The sequence below is a fragment of the Parasteatoda tepidariorum genome, chromosome 4, assembly GCF_982258835.1.
Source record: "Parasteatoda tepidariorum strain Cologne lab strain chromosome 4, Ptep-v5.0, whole genome shotgun sequence".
In the NCBI taxonomy this organism is placed as follows: Eukaryota; Metazoa; Arthropoda; class Arachnida; order Araneae; family Theridiidae; genus Parasteatoda; species Parasteatoda tepidariorum.
This window is the reverse complement of record NC_141758.1, coordinates 82,825,138-82,851,678: the sequence shown is the minus strand read 5'-3', so window position 1 is coordinate 82,851,678 and position 26,541 is coordinate 82,825,138. Positions and strand designations below refer to the sequence as shown.

The following is a 26,541-nucleotide window of genomic DNA, read 5'->3' as shown; positions in this document are numbered from 1 at the left end:
CTAGGTATTTCACTTTGTATGACAGTTTTATCTGCTTAACTTCCATAATTTAAGTTACTATTATTTAAATGAATTTAGAGCGTGTTTCGTAATTATCGCTTTAAACATACAGGGTTATTCATAATTCCCTCCGGGGTTTCGAAGCGTTATAGGGAAATAAAGAAGACGAATATGAAAAAAAGAAACATATGAAATTATTCCGAAACTATTCAAGTTTTACTTGCATACATTATAGGTGTTCTATGTGTGAACCCTAGGTCACACGACATAAATCAATGCGATTGTCCAGTTCCTGCCCGGAGGGAATTATGAATAACCCTGAACTTTTTCAAAATCTTTCTTAAGAGTGAAGATCAAAGTGTATGGGTGATTCTCACGAAACATGACAATTCACTGTCCCTTGCTCCAAGATCTAATACTATAATACTAAAAGAACTTTTTTTAAGAAAAATCAATAAATGGCATTGCTGTTAGCATTTTAAAATGACTTTGCACTAGCATTGACTGTTTTGTATACTTAAAAAATTTAATTGAATATGAAAATGTCATTTTCCTGGCATGTCCCAAACAATATTTCCAATAATAACTAGCTTCAAAACTTTCCATGCATTTTTCAAAATCTAATTTTCTTTATCTTATCCTATGTAAGCATTTCTAGAATATACGCAGAAGGTATTGTTTACTAAAACTTCGCTTAAAATAATTTTTTCTGTCAATAATTTGTTTGCCCCATGAAAAGCTGTTATTTTCCTGGCTACTTTTATTTAGTGATTGATAACCAAAATAGATAGCGCCAGGAATCAATATCTTATGTTAATAGATTGATTAGATACCCTCCTATCTGAACATGTCTTGTTGCATGAATAAAGAACCAATTTCATTCAAAATCTATTTCAAAAGTTTTTTCAAGATGAGTAGGTTTTAATGGTGTCATTTTCCTCGCTTCTTGAAATCATTAATAACAAAAACTACATGGATTTATCTGAGTTATTTTAAGAAATACTGTTGTTTTCTGCAGATTATAAACGTCTTCGACCAAAATATTAAAGTAAAGTTAGGGTAAACTAACCAGTGAAGGAACACTTCAGCTTCGCTTGCCTTTTAAAATATCATATTAATTTCAAAATTCGTAATTTTAGTTAAATGACAGTGTCAACATATTTGTTACTAATTGCAAATTATGTAAAAAAATTGTAGAGAACTTGCATTATATTGTTTTAAAGTTTTGGATTTTCAAATAACAAGTAGTAAGAAGACCAAGTGAAGGAACAGCTCTTACCAGTGAATGAACACCCAGTAAAGGAACACTTAATTTTGGTTATTTTTTAATGCTCTTTATGATTTTATAAGCCATACAAATATTTAAAAACAAGCCTATTCTTGAAATTATAACATATAAATACTTGGAAAATGTTAACTACTTTTTTGTAATCATGAATTGAAAATTAAAGTGTCAACATATTAACACATACTGTTCATTCACTGGGAAATCTATGCCCAGTAAAGGAACAAGCCTGTTCCCTCACTGGTTGGAAGTTGTTTTTCATATTTTTAACATACTTTTGATGCGGAACATCACTAAAGGTACAATAAAATTAAAGTTTATCTTTTATTTTCATTAACTTAGAAAGAAAAAACGGTAAAGGAACACTTGTTCCTTCATTGGTTTTTCATCGTTTGGTGATCCATTGAATCCAGTTTGGTGATCCAGTACTTACTATTAACTTAAAGTGACTGTTTTTTAAACTTATAAGGTAATATGTCATTTTCCTGGCATTAAAGATTTGGTGAATTCCTATTTTATTTTTTTCTCGAGCAAATGTCAATAAACTACACTGCTGTCTATAAGATATTAATAAGTGTAGCTAAAGAAGTATACAAAAAATATTTTAGATTATTTTGAAGACTTTAAAATTGAAGAAATTTTTGGTCCGAATTGTCATGTTTCGTGAGAATCACCCATATCCATATCTTGTTTTACAGACTCTTTTAAAAATTAATATTTAAGCAAAGAAAGAAAATACTTTTGAAATCTTCTTACACTCCGTGTTGAAGAGGCAGGACTGTAAAGTACCTTAATAACTTTTGATCTATTACCTGGATTTTCACGTACTTAGATGCAGTGTTGATGATTATCGGGACTTTTTGAATCTACTACATCTTCTAAAATATGACCTACTAAATCTAGTAATTTTAAATCTACTGAAATATTTTTTTCAAGCAATATTTTAAATTAATACTGTCCCAATAGGCAGAAGAATGGTCGAAAGTTTGAGTCTAATAATGTTGCCTTTACTCTTTTTAGACTGAAAAGCATTAAAAAAGTCGTTATTTTCCATTTTCATTTCTCGAAAATATATGGCCGATCTTTTTACCAATTTTAAATTTTGCCGGTTAAAATTGCATGGTTAAAAATTCATTTAATTTCTTTTAATTTTAATTCAAGGATAATCCGATACTATAATTTTGAGACAAATTTATTTGCTGTTGTTGTTTCTTATGCCTCTTGCCAGTATCAGCAGGCCTGTTTTGTGAAACCAAGTGAATTTAACGTAAAGGGTGAGTTTCCTCTTCTTCAGCGGTGCCATTTTATGGCCAAGAATACGACTTCAGCCACCCATACGTCAAAGCACGTTTATAGTGGACACCCATTCTCACATGCATTCACATATCGTAATTTTGATCTAAACCAGAGAACGATGAATCACCGATGCAGTACCCCCAGAAGCATTCATTTGTTACGGGAACATGGAGGACATTGTGACTCGATAGATTTAATGTGCCTCAGTCTCCGTTTACTACACTGGGATAAAACTCATGATGTCTTGAACATGGGCAAAACGCCCTACTAACCAGGCTCTCCCAGTCCGAAATTTATTTGTTTTCCTAAAACAAATCCAGAGATATGGAGAAATTCAAAAAAGTGAACTTCACTTAAGGAGGCCCAAAATCTTGATCACTCTACACCCTAAACTATTGGGACCACATTTTTAATTTACACTATTGGGACCACAAGTTAAAGCTATCAGTAGAAATTATGGAAATTAACATTGATATAAACGTTCAACCACTTTTGTCATCTTTTTACTTCAAATTATTGCGTTTCGCTGTCACTAATCTGATTTATTTCACAGAAATCATTACGATGCACCATGTATATTCATATGACAGCTATGTATGCTTTTATCATAAAGTGAAAACTGTTTTTTATATAAAATTTAAAACTGCCATAAAAGTGTTTAATTTTTTATAAGAATTTAAAATATTTTGCAGGCGTAACAACATATCCCTGACGATTACATTCAATCAATTCCTGTTGACAGAAGTGACGTCAGTTCCCAGAATACAAGTATATCATAAACTTTTATACTTTATATTTTCTTTCATCAGTGGTAGTTATCACGCACGTAGAAAGTCCCAATTTGATCGGCAGTATTCGGCATTATTTTAATGGAATCGTCCGCCAACTTCCCCAATTTACATTATCATGTAACTGCCAGTAAGTAGGGGAGTGTCGGGTACCCCGCCCACTGTCAATTTCATATGTATAGAATATTTTTTCAAGTCAATGGGCCATCGGACATTAATTGTTATATTAAAAAAAGATTATTTTCAAAGTTTTAAGTATTTATGCAGCTGGTAACATGGCAAACAATAGTTTTGAAAATATGTTGAATACAGTTGTCATGAAATTAAGAAAAATTGGTTGAATGTTTCGATTAAACTTCATTTTAATACTAAAAAAATTCTTTTTTCTATGCATACAGCATTAAAGTATGTATTCTTATGTTTAATTTGCACAAAGAAAGAAGTTTATATGTGAAAAATTGTTCGAGTAATTACAAATTTACAAAAAATTGGATTTCGGGTAGCCCCGCTCACATGAATATCGGGTATCACCGCCCAATTTTATTTCGTCGATAAATGTACGGTTGCAAAGATTATTATTTTATTGCTTCAAATTTGAATGTTATAGGTATTAATATTATAATATATTAATATACATTAATAATAATAAAAAGTATGACATTTGTTGTTATTAAATGATAGATTTTACTAAAAGTATATAAATATGTAATAAATAAAATAATTTTGTGATAAAAATGATAAATGAGGTTTACCTACTGTCAATACATTGGTCATTTTCATTTACACCTGAAAACAAAGTCAAAAAGCATAATTTTTGTAACTGGGTGGGACTACCCGACACATTTTCAAAAAAGCTGAAAAACATGTTTTTTTAAATTTCTATTTTTTTAAGTTAAGCTATTCTTTTTTTGGTTTATTCCTTTTGCATTACTTAATTAGATGTTAAAACAATAGAAACATTCAAAAATATTGATTATTACTCTATATTATACAGAAATATAAGCAATACTCCTTAAGTGAGCGGGGCTACCCGACTCTCCCCTAAGTAAATTTGATTTAACGAGCTTGATAATCTATTCTAGAGATTTGACGGGTTCATTCCCACCCCGTGTCTGACCTAGGATTCTGATCTGAATCACACATTCATTGATGACAAAAGATTATTTATCGTGAGAAATTTTCAGCTCATTATAAATTTTGTCCTGTCTGCCCTGGGTTTCAGACTCAAGATTCAATGGGTTCTGTCATTGAAGACACATGAATATTTTGCGTGCTAATTTTTCAGCTCATGCTGAAATTTCTTGCGTCTGACCTAGGATTCAGAGTCAGGATAAGGTGGTTTCGATCATTTATCACTAATAATTATTTATCATGAAGCAGTTTCAGCTGAAGAGGAAATCTCTCATGTCAGGCCTGAGATTCCGAATCAGAATTTAACGTGACTCACGATTATTTAACGTGACTCACGATTATTTAACATGAGAAATTTTAAGCCCACAAGAAAATATCTCATGTCTGTACTTGAATTCCGAGTCGGTATTAGGTGGGCTCGATCATTGATGACTCACTATTATTTAGCATGAGAAATTTTCAGCTCATGATAAAACTCTCGAGTCTGGACTGGAATTCGGAGTCGATATTAGGTGGGTTCGACCGTTGATGACTCATGATCATTTATCACGAGAAATTTTCAGCAGATTATAATATCTTTAAATACTTCCTTATTACCTTCAAAGTAGGGTGATTCAGTACTTTTCATAACAAAAACGGTGAAGAACATGATAAAGAAAGAAGAAGATAAAGATAGAAGGTGAAGAACTTGATAAAGAAAGATAATGATACGGAATGTATGATTGGAAAAGCAACGAAGACGCAATACATGCTCACAAAGCCGGAAACTGACAAATGCGTGAGATGTTACAATGTATCTTATTACACAAACTTGGCAGAACATCCTTTTTTTTCAAAAGAAAATTTTAATGCAGGTGTTGTAATCTGCATTTGCCATCATGTTCCTCTTAAATAAGATGCATATGTCAAGAAACATTGTCAAGGATGCAATTTCTATATTGCGTTATTTCTACTTACATGTAAATGTTTGAATAATAGTTCCGTTTAATTAAATATAAATATATGATTCGAAAATAGGTTATCGGTTTTGTAACTTTGAGTACATATCCGAGATCGCATCTCTCTTGATAAGTGGCTCCCAATTTTTTTCCCGGGTATGGAACCCTAAATGAGCAATCTTCTTTCGGTGGAACTCTGTCTTTAATATGAAAGTATATAAGGACAATTGTGAACTTATTAATAAAAATAGAATACTTATTTAGAAAATATTGACTTTACGTTGAAGGTTTGCGTAGTTATTACCTCTCCATGTGAACGCAAATGCTGCTTAGTGTCATCAAAATGTCCTGCAGGAAAGCTAGTTTATCCCAATGCTTGATCCAGGAGTTCCTGTGTCTTATGGGTTGAGTTCGAAATTTCAAGGCTGTGGAATTGAACATTATAGTCTTAAACTTAGAATTGGGTCTGCTGTTTATTGCCGGTTGGAATATAAAATAAGAGACATGAAATTTATATTATAATTAATAATCATCAGTAATCTGAAAATTCGTTTTACGTCTGAAAGTCATATTCGTAGTCCAGGAACAAAACTTTGTCTAATTGTTTGTTTTTGGTGTTCATAAGCTGATAAAGAAAATGATAACAATTGTTAAAAATGATTGTTGGAGAAATATATTTTAACCGAATACGAATCCATTCTCTCCCATTATTTAGCTTTTAAATACAATTTTTTTTTCTTCCTGCAATTTACCCAAGACAAAACTTTATAACAAACACTATACCCAACACTATACCCTAGACAAAACTTTTGAGGGCTTTTCTTTGAACAAGACCAACATGACTCCATCAGGACCAACATGAACAAGATAATTACCATCATAAGCATCTATGAAAAATCATCTTACTTCGTGATGGTACCATCAAGACTGGTACTGTTTGGAAATACAACGAATAAATGTTGGACCAACATGGATTGATGGTTTGGCTTGAAGGCCCAACAAAGGCAATCCATCCTGAACCATCATGTCTTAATAGTTTCCAACTTAATATCCCATCGTAAACCATTTTTTTATGGAACCATTAAGACTGATCATCATTCCATGTTTGGAAATACAACAAATTAATGTTAGACCAAGATGGATTGATGGTTTTGTTTGATGGCCCAACAAAATCAATCTTTTATGAACCATCATATTTTAACGGTTTCCAACTTAATGTCCCATCAAAAACCATCTTTTTCTTTGATGGTACTGTCAATTCTGACAATCAACAAATATTTTTTAATCATTTTCAACTATGTAGTTACGATAGCTGATACAGTGAATTGAACTTATCCCCATTGAGTGGTTGGTTACGGCTATTTAAAACTCTGCAATGACGTGAGAATTTTCTGACAAAAAAAAAACATGTCGTTAACTAAATGACAAACGCCATATAACTGGAGTCTTATAGCACAATATTACCAATATCGAAAAAAATTAAATTGAAAAAAATCAGTAGAATTCATGAAATACCGATGAAAATCAATAAACATTATTGCCAGCTGCCAAAAGGAAATCAAATTCAAAGCATTTAACAAAAATATACTGTAAATTACATAAAAAGTAATCTAAATTTAAAGTCATCAGAGCTTTGTTATAATGGATATTTTCATTTTCAACAGGATCTTGAAATAGCAAGCAATATAGGTGGCTACCTCGGGCTATGGACTGGTATATCTATTCTCCAGTTGGCTGATTTAGCAGTCAGAATCTACTTAATTTTACTTTATGCTCTCACCTATTCAAAAAAGGTAAATAATATATCCTCTGTTTCTTTTTTTATAATTTCACTGTCCCATTTATCTGTAAGAAGTAATTTTATACAGCATTGATGCATTTTCATAAGTTTATCCAAGGCATGACTCTATTTATAGATATTTGATACATTTGTATTTTAACTAACATATAAAATGTCCTAAAAAAAACTCAATCTGTTTGAAAAATCATATAAAGAAAAAACGGGAAAAAGTAGAAGTATATACCCTCGATTATCCTCTTAGTTTACAAAAAAAGTTACAGTTACAGAAAATTACGAAGTTACTTAATTTACAGTTTTCTGTCCTAAGTCAGGTCATGCAAATTGAGTAATTTTTTTCTCTTTTTCTGTTTTGTCTTAAGGTTGCAATATGTTGTTGCAGCAAATAATTGTTGTTTGAAAAACATTGTTTTATTTTTTTTTCTGGGTAAGCAGCACCAACTATTTACGAACTTTGTAATCAGTTTTTAAAGTTATTGAGAATGAGTTCACTGGCTTTTTAATCAGATCACACCAAATAATGCATTTTTATATCGTTTCATTTTTCTGGCTACCGTGGACTCGGAATTTTAAAAGTAAAATTAGACCACTAAAGTAAGGCCTCCATATAAATCTACCCTTAATTAATTATAAGATGTGCTGCACTTATAACCAGAAGCTAAGAAACACACTATTAGAGATAACTCTATAATAAGTAAACCAAACCAAATGAAATTTTGTATAAAATACATCAAAGAGTGAAAAAAAATAATGGCGATGAAAAGATGATAGATGATTATAATTGGCACTACAAAGATAATGTCTCATGAGGCAATTGGCATTATGAAGACAATTACTCGCGAGATAATTGACATTACAAAGATAATGTCTTATGAGGCAATTGACATTATGAAGACAATTACTCGTGAGATAATTGACATTACAATGATAATGTCTCATGAGGCAATTGGCATTATGAAGACAAGTACTCGTGAGATAATTGACATTACAAAGATGGTGGCTCATGAGGTAATTGGCATAACAGTCCGAAAAGTTATATAATAAAAGTACTGCTCAGGTGGAGGGTATAATATGAGGAATGACCCCCAGTGACATTAATGCAGGTCTTACAATAAACTCTCGGATTGTTACCGAGATTCCTAAATATTTTAGGACAGTAAATTTAAGATCCTGAACCTACTTAACGGGGGTGAGGAATTTATTGTTCCAAGACATTAAGTTTATAGTTCCAAAGCACTTTTTGACCTTGTCAATAGCATAAGAATTTGTTTGTTGTATTATACATATATATATATATATATATATATATATATATATATATATATATATATATATATATATATATATATATATATATATATATATATATATATATATATATATATATATATATATATATATATATATATATATATATATATATATATATGTATATATATATATATATATATATATATATATATATATATATATATATATATATATATATATATATATATATATTGCCCCATATTTCCTCGTAATATTAATTTTAGTTATTATACTGTAGCATAATATAGTACCATACCAAAGAAAATAACTATAGACAAATTAGGGGGCTCACAATTGGGCATAATATGGCTCACTCGAGAAACCGCCGAAATTACTTAAAAGCTTCTTATGAGTCTGGCATTCAGGTGAACTGCTAGGGTTAAGTGGTATGAAGAAACAAATTGCAAGTCCCAAGGGTCAGTGGTTCAAATTCCGGTCGTGGCCAATTTTTAAAATTATATTTAAGAAAAATATTTTTTCCCCTTTGGTCTATCCTGCATTGCCCATGATCAATTGTTCATGAGAATTTTTGTCATCATAGTTTTGGTCATTGCTTTATTGCATTTTCATGTAAAATATCACTTGACATGGTGCACTATTACGTATGTTTTCCGTGATTATGTATTTCATCTTTACTTTCGGGAATATTTTTCGGATACTCTTTTTTTCTTTTCTTTTCGGAATCGTTCATTGTATACCACTAAAAATGTTGACCATTTCGAACTTTTCATATTTACTGAATACGCAAACTTCTTTAATTTCCAAACTGTTCAACATTTTACACTAAAAATGCTTATGCCATTTGGAAACTATCCATTCCATTATTGTACTTTTATTTTTAAAATGACGCTAACTGTTCACATTTCCGAATTAACAAACATGCACTCAAGGTTTATGTACCATTTTAAAACTATAAAACACTTTTACTCCACATTTTAAATTGAATTTGAAAAAAAAATTATTTTCAGAAAAGAAATAATACTCTTCGGCCATTTGAAAGTTCCAAAGGAAAGAAACTGAGCACCGAGATGGAGGAAACATCGTCTGCAGTACGGATATTTAAGAGGTCGTTCATTTCTTCAGTAGCAGATGTCGCAACGTCGAAGTCCATGAAAGAAAAATGGATAAAACTAATGATATTCGTTTTGAATTCAATGGGATTTCTCTATTTTACTTATCACTTTGCATCGCAATATCTTGCTTACGAAACTACTTCAATTCAAATGAGGGAGAGGCCATTATACATAGACCGTCCTGCAATCACTCTATGTGATGCAAATCGGTAAGTAATCTTTGTATGTATAAACGGCTAGCATAACAGAGTAAATTATTGTTAATTGTCTCCTGATTTCGTAATTTATCCTTGCAATGAAATGACCCGGATGTGAATCCCGGAAATGGCTGGCAGATACGGATTTTGACCCAATATCCTTACCCATAGAGGAGCAGCCAATTGTCTACGTGTAACAGCAGCTCGTTGTTAGAACCAAAATCGTATTCTTCTATCAAGCATTTCGATTGAGCAAAATCAGACAGCTATTGTAGCACGTTATTTACGTGACACTAACGCTGAAAAATGGGCTATAGGCGACGGTTTGAGAAACAGGCATGGGGATGTTTTAAAGATATGCTAATGCAATTCTTATTTGCTGCGAAATGGTTGAATCTGTGATATGGTAGCCCCGGTGACCTGCTTGCGAAGTCGAGCTCATTTCGTTCGAACAATTTAACGTGGACTGATTCCGCGCAACCTTGGTCTCTTGGCTGTCTGATCAAAGTGGCCACCACCCGCTCGCTGACTATAGTCAGAGACTTCGGTGGTCTATTGGGAACCGACTCTTTTGTCCACCATGGGACGAAAATCTGATGGTTGCAGTTCTATTTTATTTTATCACCGTCGTTAAACAGCCAACCCAATTTCGGGTTTACGACTATTAATGTTCAATTCCACAGGCTTGTTTTTTTAACCCAATCCAGAAGATAAGGGAAATCCTGGATCAAACACTGGAAGAATTTTGTTTTCGTGGAGGACTTTTTGATGGATTTAACCCGCATTTACCTTGCATTCAAAGGAAAACCTCCCACGGTTATCCTGATGGTAAGGGAACTCTAACCCATGATCCGTCAACCCCTGAGGATCTCTTACATCGGCACTGTGATCAGTGCGAGCAGGTTGCGGAATTTGTATCAACCAGCTATCGCTGGGATTTGAACCCGGTTCACCTCATCGACAGACGAATGCTTTATCCCCTCAGCCACCATGGTTCAGATGGTAGTAGTTGTAGCTTATGTACGTCAAACTAAATTGTACAATGGGCTTTGGGTGACGGTATGAGAATCACATCAGAGGATGATCAGAAAACACACAATCAATTTTTCGATCCTCTGCAGAGAGGATGGCACCCTCGTTTCGGTAACCCGACGACCTGCACGCAAAGTTGAGCACTTTACGGTCGAGCTCTTTTAACGAGGAGAAATACCGCACATCTTTGGTGTCTTCGCAGGCTGATTAAAGTGGTCACCCACCCACACACTGACCGCAGACAGTGATGCTTGACTTCGGTGATCTGTTGGAAACCGTGTATTAACGATCAGTCCACTGCGGAACCGAAAATCATATGGAGATAGCGTAAAGAAAATTATCTCACTGCATTCGATGTACGCGGGCATGAATGTTTCGATACTACGCATATGCGAGAAACGCATATGCAAATCACAAGCAGTGTAAATTGCCCTTCAAGTCAGGAGAGAATCGACGATTTTCTGGAATCGCTTATTATAGTCTCTGATTAGAATTATAAGCTGCCGTTAACTTTCTTAACTTGTATTAGGAACGTTCAAGATTTTTGTCGCATTTTTCTATATTTTTGATAATAGTGCCAACGATCACACCACTCATACGTTAATGAATTTAAACTACATTGCTCTCCTAAGAATCAAATTTTAGAATGCAGAAACTCTGTTGGGTTGCTTCCATGTTTGTGTGCACCCTCCGTAAGACTCTGTAAAACATAGAATTTTCACTCTGGTTTTAATCTTGCAACCTTAAAATTATAATTCTCTTAAATTTATTGTAAGTGTTTAATGTTTGTAATTCATGACTTTCTTTGAAGACGAAATAGAAAGATTGTCTGCGAAGAACAGCCACATAAATGTGAGTTCTTGAAGTCTGAGGAAGAGTTTTGCAACAAGTATCAGAGTTATTGCAACCTCGACAACCTATACATGGGCGTAAGTCTTATTCGTGCTTTTTTTATTGTAAATGTATTTGCATTGCGCATCAAACTTGAAGCATAAAGTGTGGGGCGGAGTTGTTTTCGAAAATTTCAACTTTCATCTATGAAAAGGTACCCCATCATAGAATCGAGTTAGCATGTCTTATATACTAGAGAATTGTAGTTGACATTTTGTAGTGGTAGATACACTACAGTACTCCCCCACCATAATTTTATCTGTGATAGAATTCGATGAACGGATACCACTAGTTGATTGATTGCTGTTTTTTGTGAGAAGCCGGGAGAGCTGTATTAAGATCATCGTACGTTTGAGTGCTGATCGTGAGAGCTGTTTTAAGTTCATGGTCGCTCCTATGTTGTCTTTAGCAGTCGAGTGAATGTCGGCCGACGTTGTGTTTAATCGAGACTGAGTAGCAACAGCGCGAGAAGTTGGATAAAGTCGAAGTCACAAGTAGCAAGTCAACTGTTCAATGTGGATAATCCATCGAAGTAGGCGTGTTCAGATCATAGTGGGGGTTACTTTAAAGGTGGGCGTGTTCACATCACGTCCGAAGGTCACCAGTGGGGCGGAGTTGTTTTCGATAATGTCAACCTTCATCTATGAAAAGGTACCCCATCATAGAATCGAGTTAGCATGTCTTATATACTAGAGAATTGTAGTTGTAATTTTATAGTGGTTGATACACTACAAAAGTATTGAAATTACGATGCAAATACTTTTATGTATCAGATGCGAAGTACAAAGTATTCTTATAAAATTTTGGATTGCATCAGATCTAATATATCGAATTTGTGGCATAAAATATTTAAACAAGTTTTATATGTACTTTTCTATTTTGCCGGAGCTAGCGAAAAAGTTGCCAATGCAAAGTCAACGGGGACAAGTAACTTTTTTTTATTTTATTTTATCTTTTGTTGTGATGCTTCTCTAAAAAGACAAATAAATATATAAAACAACTAAATTTACTTGAGCAAACAAAAAAGAAAAGTACGGCTTGTTATTTGTATATTGTTAAAAAATAAAATGAATCAGATACGAAGTACAATAAGGTATTCAAGTTAAAAATTACTTTAAAGGAATTTTTGAGACGTGGGGGCTCAAGGAATAATATAACCTTCCAATGAGGTAAACCGGGTTCGAATCCCAGCGATAACTGGTTTATACGAATTCCTCTCCCGGATCTCACTGGCCCCAGTGTTAACGTAAAATATCCTCAGTGGTAGACGGGTCATGGGTTAGATTCCCCTTGCCGTCAGGCCAACCGTGGAAGATTTTCATGGAGTTCCTCCTCATGTAACGCAAATGAAAGTAAGTTCCATTAAAAAAATCACAGTCATAATTTGTTTTGCTGGAGAAATTAATTTCCACATTATGTTCAAAAGGGTTTTGAATAAAAAATTGGCTTAAACCTGATGAATTAATCAGAAATGTTTATTCGTGGTTGCATGACCCAGTTTGTTATTCTAAACCATTTTTTTTCGAATTTGTTAATTTAGTCTTCATTTTCTTATGCCTTTCTTTACAGCGAATTTTTATTTTAAGAAATGCTGTAAAATTAATAAATACTTGCAATTTCGGTAAGTGTTATATAAATGCTCTTTTATTTCCCCTAAGAAATAATGTACAGTCCGCAAAAAAAAAAAGATATCACCCTGAATAACTTTCGTTCTAATGATCGGATTTTCACGAACTAAGTGTTAATCTTAATGGTTCCTGGGGGTGACCTCAAATATGCTAATTAATTAGTGCTAACTATTAATTAAGTTACGAAATCAGACACAAAAACGTACTTTCTCTGAATAAACATATATTTTTTCTTACATATTTGGATTTTTAACCTTCAAAATATAGGGGGTAGCCGCAATCTGGGAAATATGGTCTCCATAGTTTGGTCAGGAGAGCGATCCAAAGTTCGTACCCCTTAATGTTAATTTCACTTTTTACGTTTTTAGTCATATTTTAAAAACTAATAAAGCAATTCGAAGAAAATTTCACCCAGTCATAAAACTCATTTACCCAAAGATAATTTCACGAAAAAAATAATTTTTAATAATTGTTAATTATTTTTTATTATTTAATTAATCTAAGGATGAAAAATTTTTGAATTATAAGGTATGAATTTTTTTATACCATATTAATCTACATATTTTTCAATTGAAAAATCTAAAGTTTCAACTGTTTTTATTTATTAGAAGCTGAGAAAAATTAAAATTAATTATTTTAAAAAAAATAATTTGGCGACAATGAAGAAATGATTAAATGGGGCGATTAATATTAAAATGTGATAAACTTGCGAGGAACTTGACTTCGCGCGCTTAGCATAAAATTTCATTCATATTTTTTTCGCTAATAATCGTTTGCTTATCTTTTCATTTTTATTTTTTTAAGCTATAAAATACGATGTTTCTTTTTTAGTCGTCTAAAATTCTATTTGCAATTTAGTAAAGAAATTTGAATAAAACATTTTATTGAATAAAATACATTTTATTCAGAGAATGTGGAGTTTTATAAAAGCATGCTTCTGATAGAATATGATTATACAACAGATTGTGCTTCTTTAATGTGATTATTTTTTATTTTTTAGTTTTTTTTTCTCAATAACTGATAAAATTTCAATAATATACATACGAATGAATAAATTTGGAATAAAATATTCATCAATTTCTTGAATATATATTTTATAAATATTAATAAAAATACGTAGTCAACATTTTTAAGCATCTCTCACAACATCGCAAATTTCTCAAAATCTTATAGGGTAAACTAACCAGTGATGGAATACTTAAGCTTAGCTTGTCTTAAAAAAAAATCATAAAAATTTCAAAATTTGTAATTAGAGCTAAATGACGTATTTGTTATTAAATGCATGTCGACACATTTGTTATTAAATGCAAATTATGTAAAAAAAATTTAGATAACTTACGTAATATTGTTTTAAGCTTTTGGTGGTTTAAATAATAAGTAGTAAGATAACCAAGTGAAGGAACAGTTCTTAAATTGAATAAACACTAAATTTTCCAGTGAATGAACACTTAATTTTGAGAATGTTTGATGCTCGTTAGGAATCCTTAGGCCACACAGATATCTGTCGCCCTGTAGATGCCTGAATTGACGGATGTTAACACAGGCGGGCATTAGGAAAAAAAAATCTTTTAAGTTTTCATGCTCCCATTTCAGTATCTTAAGGGCCTTACGAGCTCTGTTTAAAAAGAGAGTATCATATCAGATATATATATATATATATATATATATATATATATATATATATATATATATATATATATATATATATATATATATATATATATATATATATATATATATATATATATATATATATATATATATATATATATATATATATATATATATATATATATATATAAGAAAACAAAAATAATCATAGTAGCAGTATTTGGTGGTAAATGTAGCTTATCGTAATTGAAGAATATGCTGTGCGACATTTTATGGTGAATTTGCGAACGTAAGTTTCAGAATGTATCGAAACATGTGGATGCTATTTGCTAATCATCTTTATCCAAAGAAAACCATGTAACGTAAATATCTAGCAAAATGAAGCAATTTTTTAAAAAATGAATCATACAATATGCAACATATTATTTCAATATCTTATTCTTAAACATAACATATTTCAATGTTTTTAAAATGCCACTAAACATTCAGCAATTCATTGAGTTATAGAAAAAAGAAATATCGTAAATTATAGAAAACCTTGTGAATGTGCATTAGAATTACTATACAATCTACATTTTATTTTTCAAGCACTTTCTTTTTCTTCAAACTTTCATGCCTAGAAGACTCGATTAAAGCTGTAAAAATCATTATCCCTAAAATTTTGTATATAGCTATTATAAGTTATGTTAATTTGATTTTAGTATAAAATCCTCGAATAAACATAGCAAAAATAGCATAATCTAAATAATATCAGATAAAAAGTTCATGTATTTAAATTCTAAAAACTTATAAATCGATTCAAATTTTCTTTTCAAAGGAGATTAAAATAATTTTTTTTTTTTGCTTTTTGGACATAAATGAACTTAAAAATTGTCTATTGCCTGGAAACTTCGGGATAATTTCTATTAACTATTAATTAAACCTCTCAGAGCAATCACAAAACATTATTTCAATTTTTTTACAGTCAGAAATTGGTTGTCTAGCAACCTAGTAAAATTAAGCGTTTCTCTTTTGAATCAGTCAATGGGTTATCTTAAAATATTTATTTGCGCAGGCGACTTTTTTTGGCGGTTTTCTGGACTATCGCCAAATATATAAACCTTTATTGCAACCCAATTTACGACCCAATTGTTTTAAAATTTTGTCTACCCCCCCCCCTAATTCAAGTGTCTAGATTCCAAATATGTAAAAAAAAATATATGTTTATTCAGAGAAAGTACGTTTTTGTGTCTGATTTCGTAACTTAATTAATAGTTAGCGCTAATTAATTAGCATATTTGAGGTCACCCCCAGGAACCATTAAGATTGACACTTAGTTCGTGAAAATCGGATCATTAGAACGAAAGTTATTCAGGGTGATATCTTTTTTTTTTTTGCGGACTGTACGTCGAAAATATGTTTAATTCTTCCGAAATGACATCACTGTTTTACGACTGCACATTAGCGTGCGAAAGTGAGACCAAAGTGATAAATTATGCTAGCTCAAATATTAGTGATACGTCACTCTAAATACGCAATTCCTGTTAACGCACAGTCACAGGAGCATTTAAAAATGCATCGTTTGACAGACCGCGAAGATTTGTATCCATCAAATTCGAAAAATTAGTTGTGTTAAAACACTGTTCGTATACTAAAGTAACGTAAAAAGTAGTTGCTAGGAATCACTACAAACTGCTATTTTTTTGTATAGCACACTTCTTTTTTTAAAAAAAAGTACCACACTACACTACAAACTACTAAAAAAGGTAACGACTACAGTAGTTTCACTACTTAGTGCTCTTCTTCCGACCACTGCTCGCAGATAATCCCTCCAAAACCTTACGCTTTGTGTGACTTTTATAATTCATATGATATTCCTACATAATTATTCTTCTAATTTTTTACGGAATTAATCAAGCATTAATTAAGTAGCGTGCTACTTCTGACCACTGATCACAGATAATCCCTGCAAAACCTTATGATTTGTGAGAATTTTATAATTCATATGATATTCCTACATAATTATTCATATAATTTTTTACGGAATTAATCAAGTAATAATTAAGTAGCGTGCTACTTCTGACCACTGATCACAGATAATCCCTGCAAAACCTTATGATTTGTGAGAATTTTATAATTCATATGATATTCCTACATAATTATTCATATAAATTTTTTACGGAATTAATCAAGTAATAATTAAGTAGCGTGCTACTTCTGACCACTGATCACAGATAATCCCTGCAAAACCTTATGATTTGTGAGAATTTTATAATTCATATGATATTCCTACATAATTATTCATATAAATTTTTTACGGAATTAATCAAGTAATAATTAAGTAGCGTGCTACTTCTGACCACTGATCACAGATAATCCCTGCAAAACCTTACGATTTGTGAGAATTTTATAATTCATATGATATTCCTACATAATTATTCATATAATTTTTTACGGAATTAATCAAGCATTAATTAAGTAGCGTGCTACTTCTGACCACTGATCACAGATAATCCCTGCAAAACCTTATGATTTGTGAGAATTTTATAATTCATATGATATTCCTACATAATTATTCATATAATTTTTTACGGAATTAATCAAGTAATAATTAAGTAGCGTGCTACTTCTGACCACTGATCACAGATAATCCCTGCAAAACCTTATGATTTGTGAGAATTTTATAATTCATATGATATTCCTACATAATTATTCATATAATTTTTTACGGAATTAATCAAGCATTAATTAAGTAGCGTGCTACTTCTGACCACTGATCACAGATAATCCCTGCAAAACCTTATGATTTGTGAGAATTTTATAATTCATATGATATTCCTACCTAATTATTCATATAATTTTTTACGGAATTAATCAAGCATTAATTAAGTAGCGTGCTACTTCTGACCACTGATCACAGATAATCCCTGCTAAACCTTATGATTTGTGAGAATTTTATAATTCATATGATATTCCTACCTAATTATTCATATAATTTTTTACGGAATTAATCAAGCATTAATTAAGTAGCGTGCTACTTCTGACCACTGATCACAGATAATCCCTCCAAAACCTTATGCTTTGTGTGAATTTTATAATTCATATGATATTCCTACATAATTATTCATATAATTTTTTACGGAATTAATCAAGTAGTAATTAAGTAGCGCGCTACTTCTGACCACTGATCACAGATAATCCCTGCAAAACCTTATGATTTGTGAGAATTTTATAATTCATATGATATTCCTACCTAATTATTCATATAATTTTTTACGGAATTAATCAAGCATTAATTAAGTAGCGTGCTATTTCTGACCACTGATCACAGATAATCCCTCCAAAACCTTACGCTTTGTGTGAATTTTATAATTCATATGATATTCCTACCTAATTATTCATATAATTTTTTACGGAATTAATCAAGTATTAATTAAGTAGCGTGCTACTTCTGACCACTGATGACAGATAATCCCTCCAAAACCTTACGCTTTGTGTGAATTTTATAATTTATATGATATTCCTACCTAATTATTCATATAATTTTTTACGGAATTATTCAAGTAGTAATTAAGTAGTGTGCTACTTCTGACCACTGCTTACAGATAATCCCTGCAAAACCTTACGATTTGTGCGAATTTTATAATTCATGTGATATTCGTACGCAATTATTCACAATTTTTTTTACGGAATTAATCAATGCATGGTATAAAGCGATAATAATACTTTATAATATACCACAAAATCGCATGATTCTTGTATACATAAATTTAAGAAAATAATCTACGCTGTTTTTTGGAAGGAAAAAACTGTCAGAAACCAAGAGTGTCATTGAGCATTTGTCCCTTTTTTTACAGCTAGTTTCTCCAAGACTTTATCCCTCGTAAGACTTGTGAAATTTAATCTTTGTTTAATGTATTCTGCAATAATATTTTGTATTAGAATGATATATCGCTTAATTGCGGGATTATAAAATAATGAAATTTATGAAAAACTCAAACCAGCGTTTATTGAGAGAAGTAGAAAGATCTCAAGTATTCATAGTGATACGATACAAAGCATTAGTTCGTAAAACATTTAGTATACAATCAATTCTATCCAAATCTTATCATTGATAAACTTTTTACACGTTATATTTTCCAAAGTGCAGGATATATCACATAATTGTACTGATCCCATACATTAATTTACAGAACAATCCCACTAGATAATAAATATCCTTCGAGATATTTATATAAAATAAATATAATTTTCCAGAAAAATGAGAGAGAAAAGCAGCAAGCACCAAAAGATTCGTAGACCAATTGTTCATAACATTTGCTTTACATCTGATTCCATCCATATCTTATTATTCATAAGGTTTGTGCACATAGCATGTTAAAAACCATGATATAAACTGGTATTATTCATTTTATATCATAACTATTGCTCATAGCACCTCTTTTAGATCTAATTCCATCCATATCTTATTCATAAGGTTTGTGCGCATAGCATGTTAAAAAACATGATATAAACTGGTGTTATTCATATCATAACTATTGTTCATAGCATCTCCTTTACATCTAATTCCATCCATATCTTATTATTCATAAAGTTCGTGTGCATAGCATGTTAAAAAAGCATGATGAAAACTGGCATTATTCATTTTATATCATACCTATATCATAATAAAAATATCATACTATATAATAACTATTATCATACTATATCATAACTATTCATAGCATGTTAGAAGCTATATTAATTTCAAATAGAAAAAAATGACATTATTTTGATCTTTATTTTTCAGGTTTTTAAAGACAATCCAGTATGTCAAGATGATTGCTATAGTTGGAAAAGAACAGTTGACGAATTTAAAAACCTTATATGGAAACAAAATGATAAAAATTTGTTGTTAAATTATTATGAGCCAAGGTAAGGATAATTTTAAGTGTAGGAAATGTTGAATAATATTAATACCCATGGAAATACTATTTAATGATCATTTTTGAAAAATATTCAAAGAACATTTTTCCTTATAAATTTGTAAAATATCGATGCTGTACAGCGTAATTGCGCTGTAAGTCGCTTTTACCATTTTTCCTTTGTCTTAGCTTCCCATTTAGCTGAGTGATATAGTTCAGCCTCTGGCTGTACATTTCTATACGCATGAAATTCGTGTTCCACCCCAGATGGTACAATTAAGTTGTGCGATTACGAAGTTGAACGGCACCGTATCACAAGAAATAACTTATGAGTCCATAATATTTGAAAATTTCATGTTTATTTCATTGGCTATATATGGCCGAAACTCATTTTATTTTAACTAAGTAGAATTGGTTACCCGCAAGTGACGTCATCGTATTTAAATTGGGGCATTTGTCGATTCTGAAGCCAATCAGTTTTTATACACGCACGTGACGTCGCCTACAGCTATCCTATAAAATCTGGTAAAAATCACATGACTTGGCAGGTATAATCACTTTACTTTTCCTCGAGTTCCAAGAACCCGACTATAAGCACGTGAATTTTTTTACGTCGCTTGAAATAGATTATTTTATTAATATGTTTTCATTTTGGTATCTCTTGATAACTATTTCCAGTGAACATTTTATTTCGGTAATAGCTCTAAATGTGTGGGATTTACAAAATTAACATAGCTTGAAATGCTGGTTTAAAAAAGGCGATCGCTCAATATACCTATTAAACTTTTGTTTATGGCTGGGCACAATAAGCGGACCAGAATATTTCATAATAAGTACCGTTAGCAAAAAATTTATGATGCTAGATTTAGCACAAGATGTGCATGTTCAATGTAAACAATGAACCCGAATTCTTGATAGCTATGTTATTCTTGAAAAAAGGATCCTTATTAATTAATATGAAAATATACTTAGTTATTTTAGACGCTACGAATATTTCTTACTCTCTAGTTAAATAATTTAAAATAAATTTTTAAAGTGCACAAAAAGGAAAGAAAAAAATAAGGAACTGAAATGCTATGACCCTGGAAAGCAATATCTTTCATCTAAATTTAGTTGAATTATTTTTATTGCTCGAATCTTTACCACAGATTGCTTTTTTGAAACAAGAATTTTAAGCTATATCTATTAAAGAAAGAGCTCGTGGACGCTAGAGCTGCATCATATTATACATGCTAGAAATTTGTCTGCCCAAGAACACAAAGACAGGTAAGGACGATACTCTGTTATGAGCCTTGAGACGCTCTGGCTTTCGCTTTCTGCATCTTTGGTGGCAACAATACAGAACATGTGATCACACTTACGCCATTTTATAAAAGATGAATTTTATGTACGTTATTTGTGCAACTGTTTTAAGACGAGTTCCGAGTAGTCAGACAATTTGCATGCTGGAAACCACCAACCGGGTACCTTTCGAGGTCAATGAAATGTGACTGTACTAACATCATTTCGTAAGCTCTAAATTCTATATATGTTACTTGGGCACTTGTTTGAAGTGATTAAACAGGCTCTGACCCACCTCTGGACACTTTTGAAGTTTCCAATCTCAAACTGGGCAGCTTCAATGTTTATTACTCCCTGTTGAACCCCTTTACAGCTTAAAAAATTGCAATCGTACTTTTGCCAGTTTACAAAATCTGAAGTAATCAGAAGTAAATCAGAAGTAATCAGATCAACATAAGTTCTGATCTGCAGTGACTACGTCAGATACTTATAATGTGTGCTGTGCTTTTTTTTTACATTCTTACCTTAATGTATAAAAAAAATATATTTTTATTCTCTTTAAGATTCTATAACCGGGTGCCATTTATCAACAACGAAGGGGAACCTGCAATTTGTAGGTCTTATGGATTAAAGCATCGTCTAAGGTTTTGGACAAATTTCAATAGAACTATTATTGATAGAAGTATAAATAAGACTATCGGGACAAATGAGACTACTGTACAAACTTTTAAAGGTAAATGAAAAAAAAAAAAAAAAAAAAAAAAAAATATATATATATATATATATATATATATATATATATATATATATATATATATATATATATATATATATATATATATATATATATAAACTTGTTCCTCTTTTCTTATAGCAATGTATTTAACTCATGACTTTCTCCTGTCACTTTGTGCTTCGACACTGAGGAATGTTCTTAGCTATAAAACCGATAGAAACCAATTTTTATAGAAACTTATTTTTGTTAACTTTATTTATATATCTATGCACATGCACTATATACAGTGTTCTGAGCTAACAGTCGCGTTCCAATTTAATTCACGTTCCAAGCTTCCAACATCTTTTCACTAGCTTCACTTTTTTTCCTTCTGCTCTGAAATAAAGACAATTAAACATACTTTAGGCAAATATTACCTATAATTATAAGTATGTACAGTGCGCAAATTAAAAAATAAAAAACAGACACCTAATAATTTTTGAACTAATGATCCGATTTTCATTTGCCAAGACTAAATCTCAATGGTTCTAGAAATTATTCTTACATGTGCTAGATAATTTGTGCTGACACTATTTTAAATTTTTAAATCTAACGCAGTAAAGAAACACGCATTTTTTGCGACTAATTTGGGCTGATGAGTCTAAAAGTAATTGGGAAGCTGAAATCTGAAAAATATGTTTCCAATAGTTTGGTTAGGAGAACAGTGAAAAAATATTGTATGAATGAATGCACCATACAATTATATAATATATATATATATATATATATATATATATATATATATATATATATATATATATATATATATATATATATATATATATATATATATATATATATATATATACTAGAGGGCTCCACCTCCTGCTTGCTACCGTTCGGTGACCCCCGATAATTGCTAGGCAATTACATTTCTGTTCGCTTCGCGAACAAACTGAAAGTCGTTTTCCTGGAGATTAGCTGGAAATTTTTCTGCACCAACATCACATAGAGAGATTATGATAGGATTGTAATACGTCAGAAGTCCTTGTTATCAGCATTATAAACTTATATAAAGCAATTTTAATAGAAACAATAATATGAACAATAATATAAACTTATGCAAAACGAGGAAGCAATATTATTTAACAAATTACTATAGGGCATTAGCCGGAGATTTATCTCTGTATTCGAAGCACACGTGGCAGAGCCGTGTAACAAATGGCAACTGATGCACGTTAAATCTGTCGAGTCGCAAAGTTCTTCATGTTCCCATTACAAATAAATACCTCTGGGGGTACTGAATTGGAGATTGATCGTTCTCTGATTCAGGTCAAAATTACGTTCTGTGGATAAATGAATGGATGTATGAATGGGTCCGCCCTATAAACTGGCGTGAAGTATGGGTGCGATCGAAGTCGATTCTTGGCCATAGATGGCGCCACTGGAGAACAAGAACAATCGCACCCCTCTGCCTTAACAGGCATACGTAAACAACAACTATACACAATATCTATGCATAATATAACTATGTATGGATATCATTATTACGATCACAAAGGATTAAATAGAAGCTGGTGAAAAAGCATTTTATTGGTGAGTTTTTAAATCCAGACACAGTTCGAAGTACGTGTTTACGGAAATAGACAAAGCTCACAGTGTCTGTGTAAAAAAATGGACACAACTCAAAATGCGTGTTTGCACAAATAGACGCAGCAAAAAAAAAAATACTCAAGTTTAACAACTAAGCGGGGAATTGTGTGTTTACATTTCCTTACTTCTTTAAATACTAAGCATAATCATTACGGAACGGAATCCCTTACTTCGAAGAGTCATGGGGGGGAGTGATAGGTATCAGATGATGTCCACGCATTCCGTATTTTAAATGATCAAGTAATTTTTTAAACTCTCAATTTCCAGAACGTAAATTTACAACCAATAATTTATGTTAATGCATCCGTGGCAACTTTATAAAGAGAACTGTTGACTTTTAAAGTCTTTTTTTAAGCAAAAAAAAAAAAGATCAATTTAATAAAATATACCAGTCATTTATGCAAATGAACGATATCGCATTACAAATTTAGTTATAATCCTCAGTTAATTCTTTTAAAAATATGCTCAAAAAGAGAACGGAATTAAATGCTATGTCCATTATCGTAAGCACGCATTTTGAACTATGTCCAGATCTTAAAATTGACCGTCGATTAGAAAATTTCTTTTGTTTATAACCCTTTTAAACCTGACTCATATGCTTTAAGCTCTTATCTTGGAAATAAAATGTGTTATTAATCCTAAAATTTAAATAATAAATCTTTTTCTTCGCAGATAATATCTTTTGGCTGAGAATAAATGCGGATGAATATCTCGATCCCAGAGCTCAACCGGCCATTTATTTCAATATGCATGATTCCAGAAGGCTTGTGAATCCTTTTAAACATGGCATTAGGCTTGGAGTACCGGGATATCATTTCATTAAAGTCACCGAATATGTGAGTATTCCTTATAAAATACAATGCCTATTCACAAAACTGTGTAGTTGTGGAATTACGAGATGAGCCTCCGACTTTATTAAAAGCAAAATAATTGAAAGCTCATTTCATAATTGGCAGACAGTTATACCCAGATGGCAAAATAAGGTTTATTTTTAACTCAGCAGAAACCTTTCAATGTAAACCTAAAATGGTTTTTATGCGGTTCGCGTGTAAACCTTCTAACCTTAAAACGCGATTTGTGACAATCTGCTCTATTCTGCACACATTACCCTAATCCTAAATCTTGGAAAACAACCTTATATATAAAAACCTGAAAATCGAGGTTGTCTTAGGGTTTACAAGCGTGAAAAAAAATCCTTGAATAAAGCTAGTCTTAAGGTGAAAATAATCTCACAGCTAGGTTCTTATAAGGTTTCTTTTCGCAACGTCTTCTATGCTCATCTACTTAAGTAACAATCCTTTTTAAAAGAGTTTAAAAAATAATATTTAATCCATTCAGGATGAAAGGTTTGAAACAACAATATTCTTAATTTATTGAATCAAGGATTTCAGTTCAAGGATTCCGGGACAATAAAAAGAGAATACAGAAACAAGGTTACATGCTTTCTGGGTAGTCTCTCATTTTTTAGAATCATTAAAACATTTTTTCTATAATATGCACATCGCTTTAAAGGTCAGTTCTATGTCTATTTTACTACATTAACTCCTTCTTAATCATTTTTGGAAGAACTTAGGCAGTTTCTGGCATGCCAATACCACGCCAGCTCTCTGCACTAGCCTTAAAAAGAACGAAACCTCGCCGTTGAAGTTTAACTGCCCTTCCACTAAATCTCCATTTTTAATCTACTAGGTATTTCGAAACAGCTATTATAAACTTGTAAAAAAAGTGGGTGACATAAGCAACGAATATTGCTTGCAAACCAGTTGAGTTTATGATAATGATGAGGATCTTATGCTTCTCTCCTTTATTTTCTGTGACTTGGGAGCTTGCAAACCAGTTGAGCTTATAATAATGATGAGGATCTTATGCTTCTCTCCTTTATTTTTTGTGACTTGAGAGCTTGCAAACCAGTTGAGTTATAATAATGATGAGGATCTATGCTTCTCTCCTTTATCTTCTGTAACTTGAAAGCTTGCAAACCAGTTGAGCTTATAATAATGATGAAGAACTATGCTTTCTCTCTTTTATCTTCTGTGACTTGAGGGCTTGCAAACCAGTTGAGTTTATGATAATGATGAAGATCTATGCTTCTCTCTTTTATCTTCTGTGACTTGAGAGCTTGCAACCCATGAACGGAAATGCTATTATATGCCAAATAGATAGGCATTTGTTCATTATTAACTGGATGTTTGGCGGCTCTTTCATTTTAACCAAGTTAGCGAACTGAACAAGTTAGTTTACTGAATCATTTAGTTTCGATGAAATATCTATTTCTGGATCTATTTGAGTGCAGTTTTCGATTGCAATCATTACAAAAAAGTTATATATCCCTGCTTGTTGGTTTCTACCGGCGAATGATGACATTACTGTTTATGATTTGCTATGCATCGTTATGAAGCACCTCTCCCAGTTTGTAACCGCTGAGCTGATTTTATTGAGGATAGTATCTTAATAAATTTCAAATCAGGAAATTTACTCATTAGATTCCGAATCAAAACTTTTTCCTCTAGTTTTTCAATTACTGATTATCCTTTTGATCATTATTGATTATTATCCTATTGACAATCATCCTATTGATCATCTTCGACCCATATAGATCTGATTGACTTTGTAAGCGTGAGGTAACTGCTGGCCGGCGGAAAATCGTATAGTAATACTCCGGTTGGAAATTTGGCAAGATTTTTCAATCTATCCAAAAAATAAAAAATAAATTTAAATCTATTTATATAATTCAATTTTTTAATATTATTAGGAGATCAAGCAGTGATGATATGAAAAAATGCTCAATATTAAAAATTTCAATCGCAAGCATTCATTTTCTCAAAACTATGGAGTTTCTTTACATTAGAAATCTTTATAAGTTTTAAAGCAACACCACAAGAGACAATGTTGGGGAAGTGCACACTAGAAACGTTATAAAATGGTTAACAGACATGTTCTGCAGTTCTAAAATGTACATCATTTGTGTTGTGCCTTGTGTCGGAATTTGTCTTACTTTGTGCACAATTTTGTAGTATTGCTCAGTACTAA

At 31.6% G+C, this 26,541-nt stretch overlaps 1 protein-coding gene across 1 annotated transcript; it reads left to right on the top strand.

Annotated features, from left to right (window-relative positions):
* The first annotated feature begins 3,267 nt into the window (after positions 1–3,267).
* On the top strand, positions 3,268–26,278 carry LOC147811836 (uncharacterized). The gene is made up of 8 exons (XM_087162233.1): positions 3,268–3,349; positions 7,103–7,231; positions 9,516–9,829; positions 11,661–11,805; positions 19,748–19,872; positions 21,707–21,876; positions 24,184–24,347; positions 26,264–26,278. The coding sequence occupies exons 3-8, from the start codon at positions 9,576–9,578 to the stop codon at positions 26,276–26,278; spliced, it is 873 nt and encodes a 290-aa protein (XP_087018359.1). The 5' UTR covers positions 3,268–3,349; positions 7,103–7,231; positions 9,516–9,575.
* Positions 26,279–26,541: the final 263 nt, after the last annotated feature.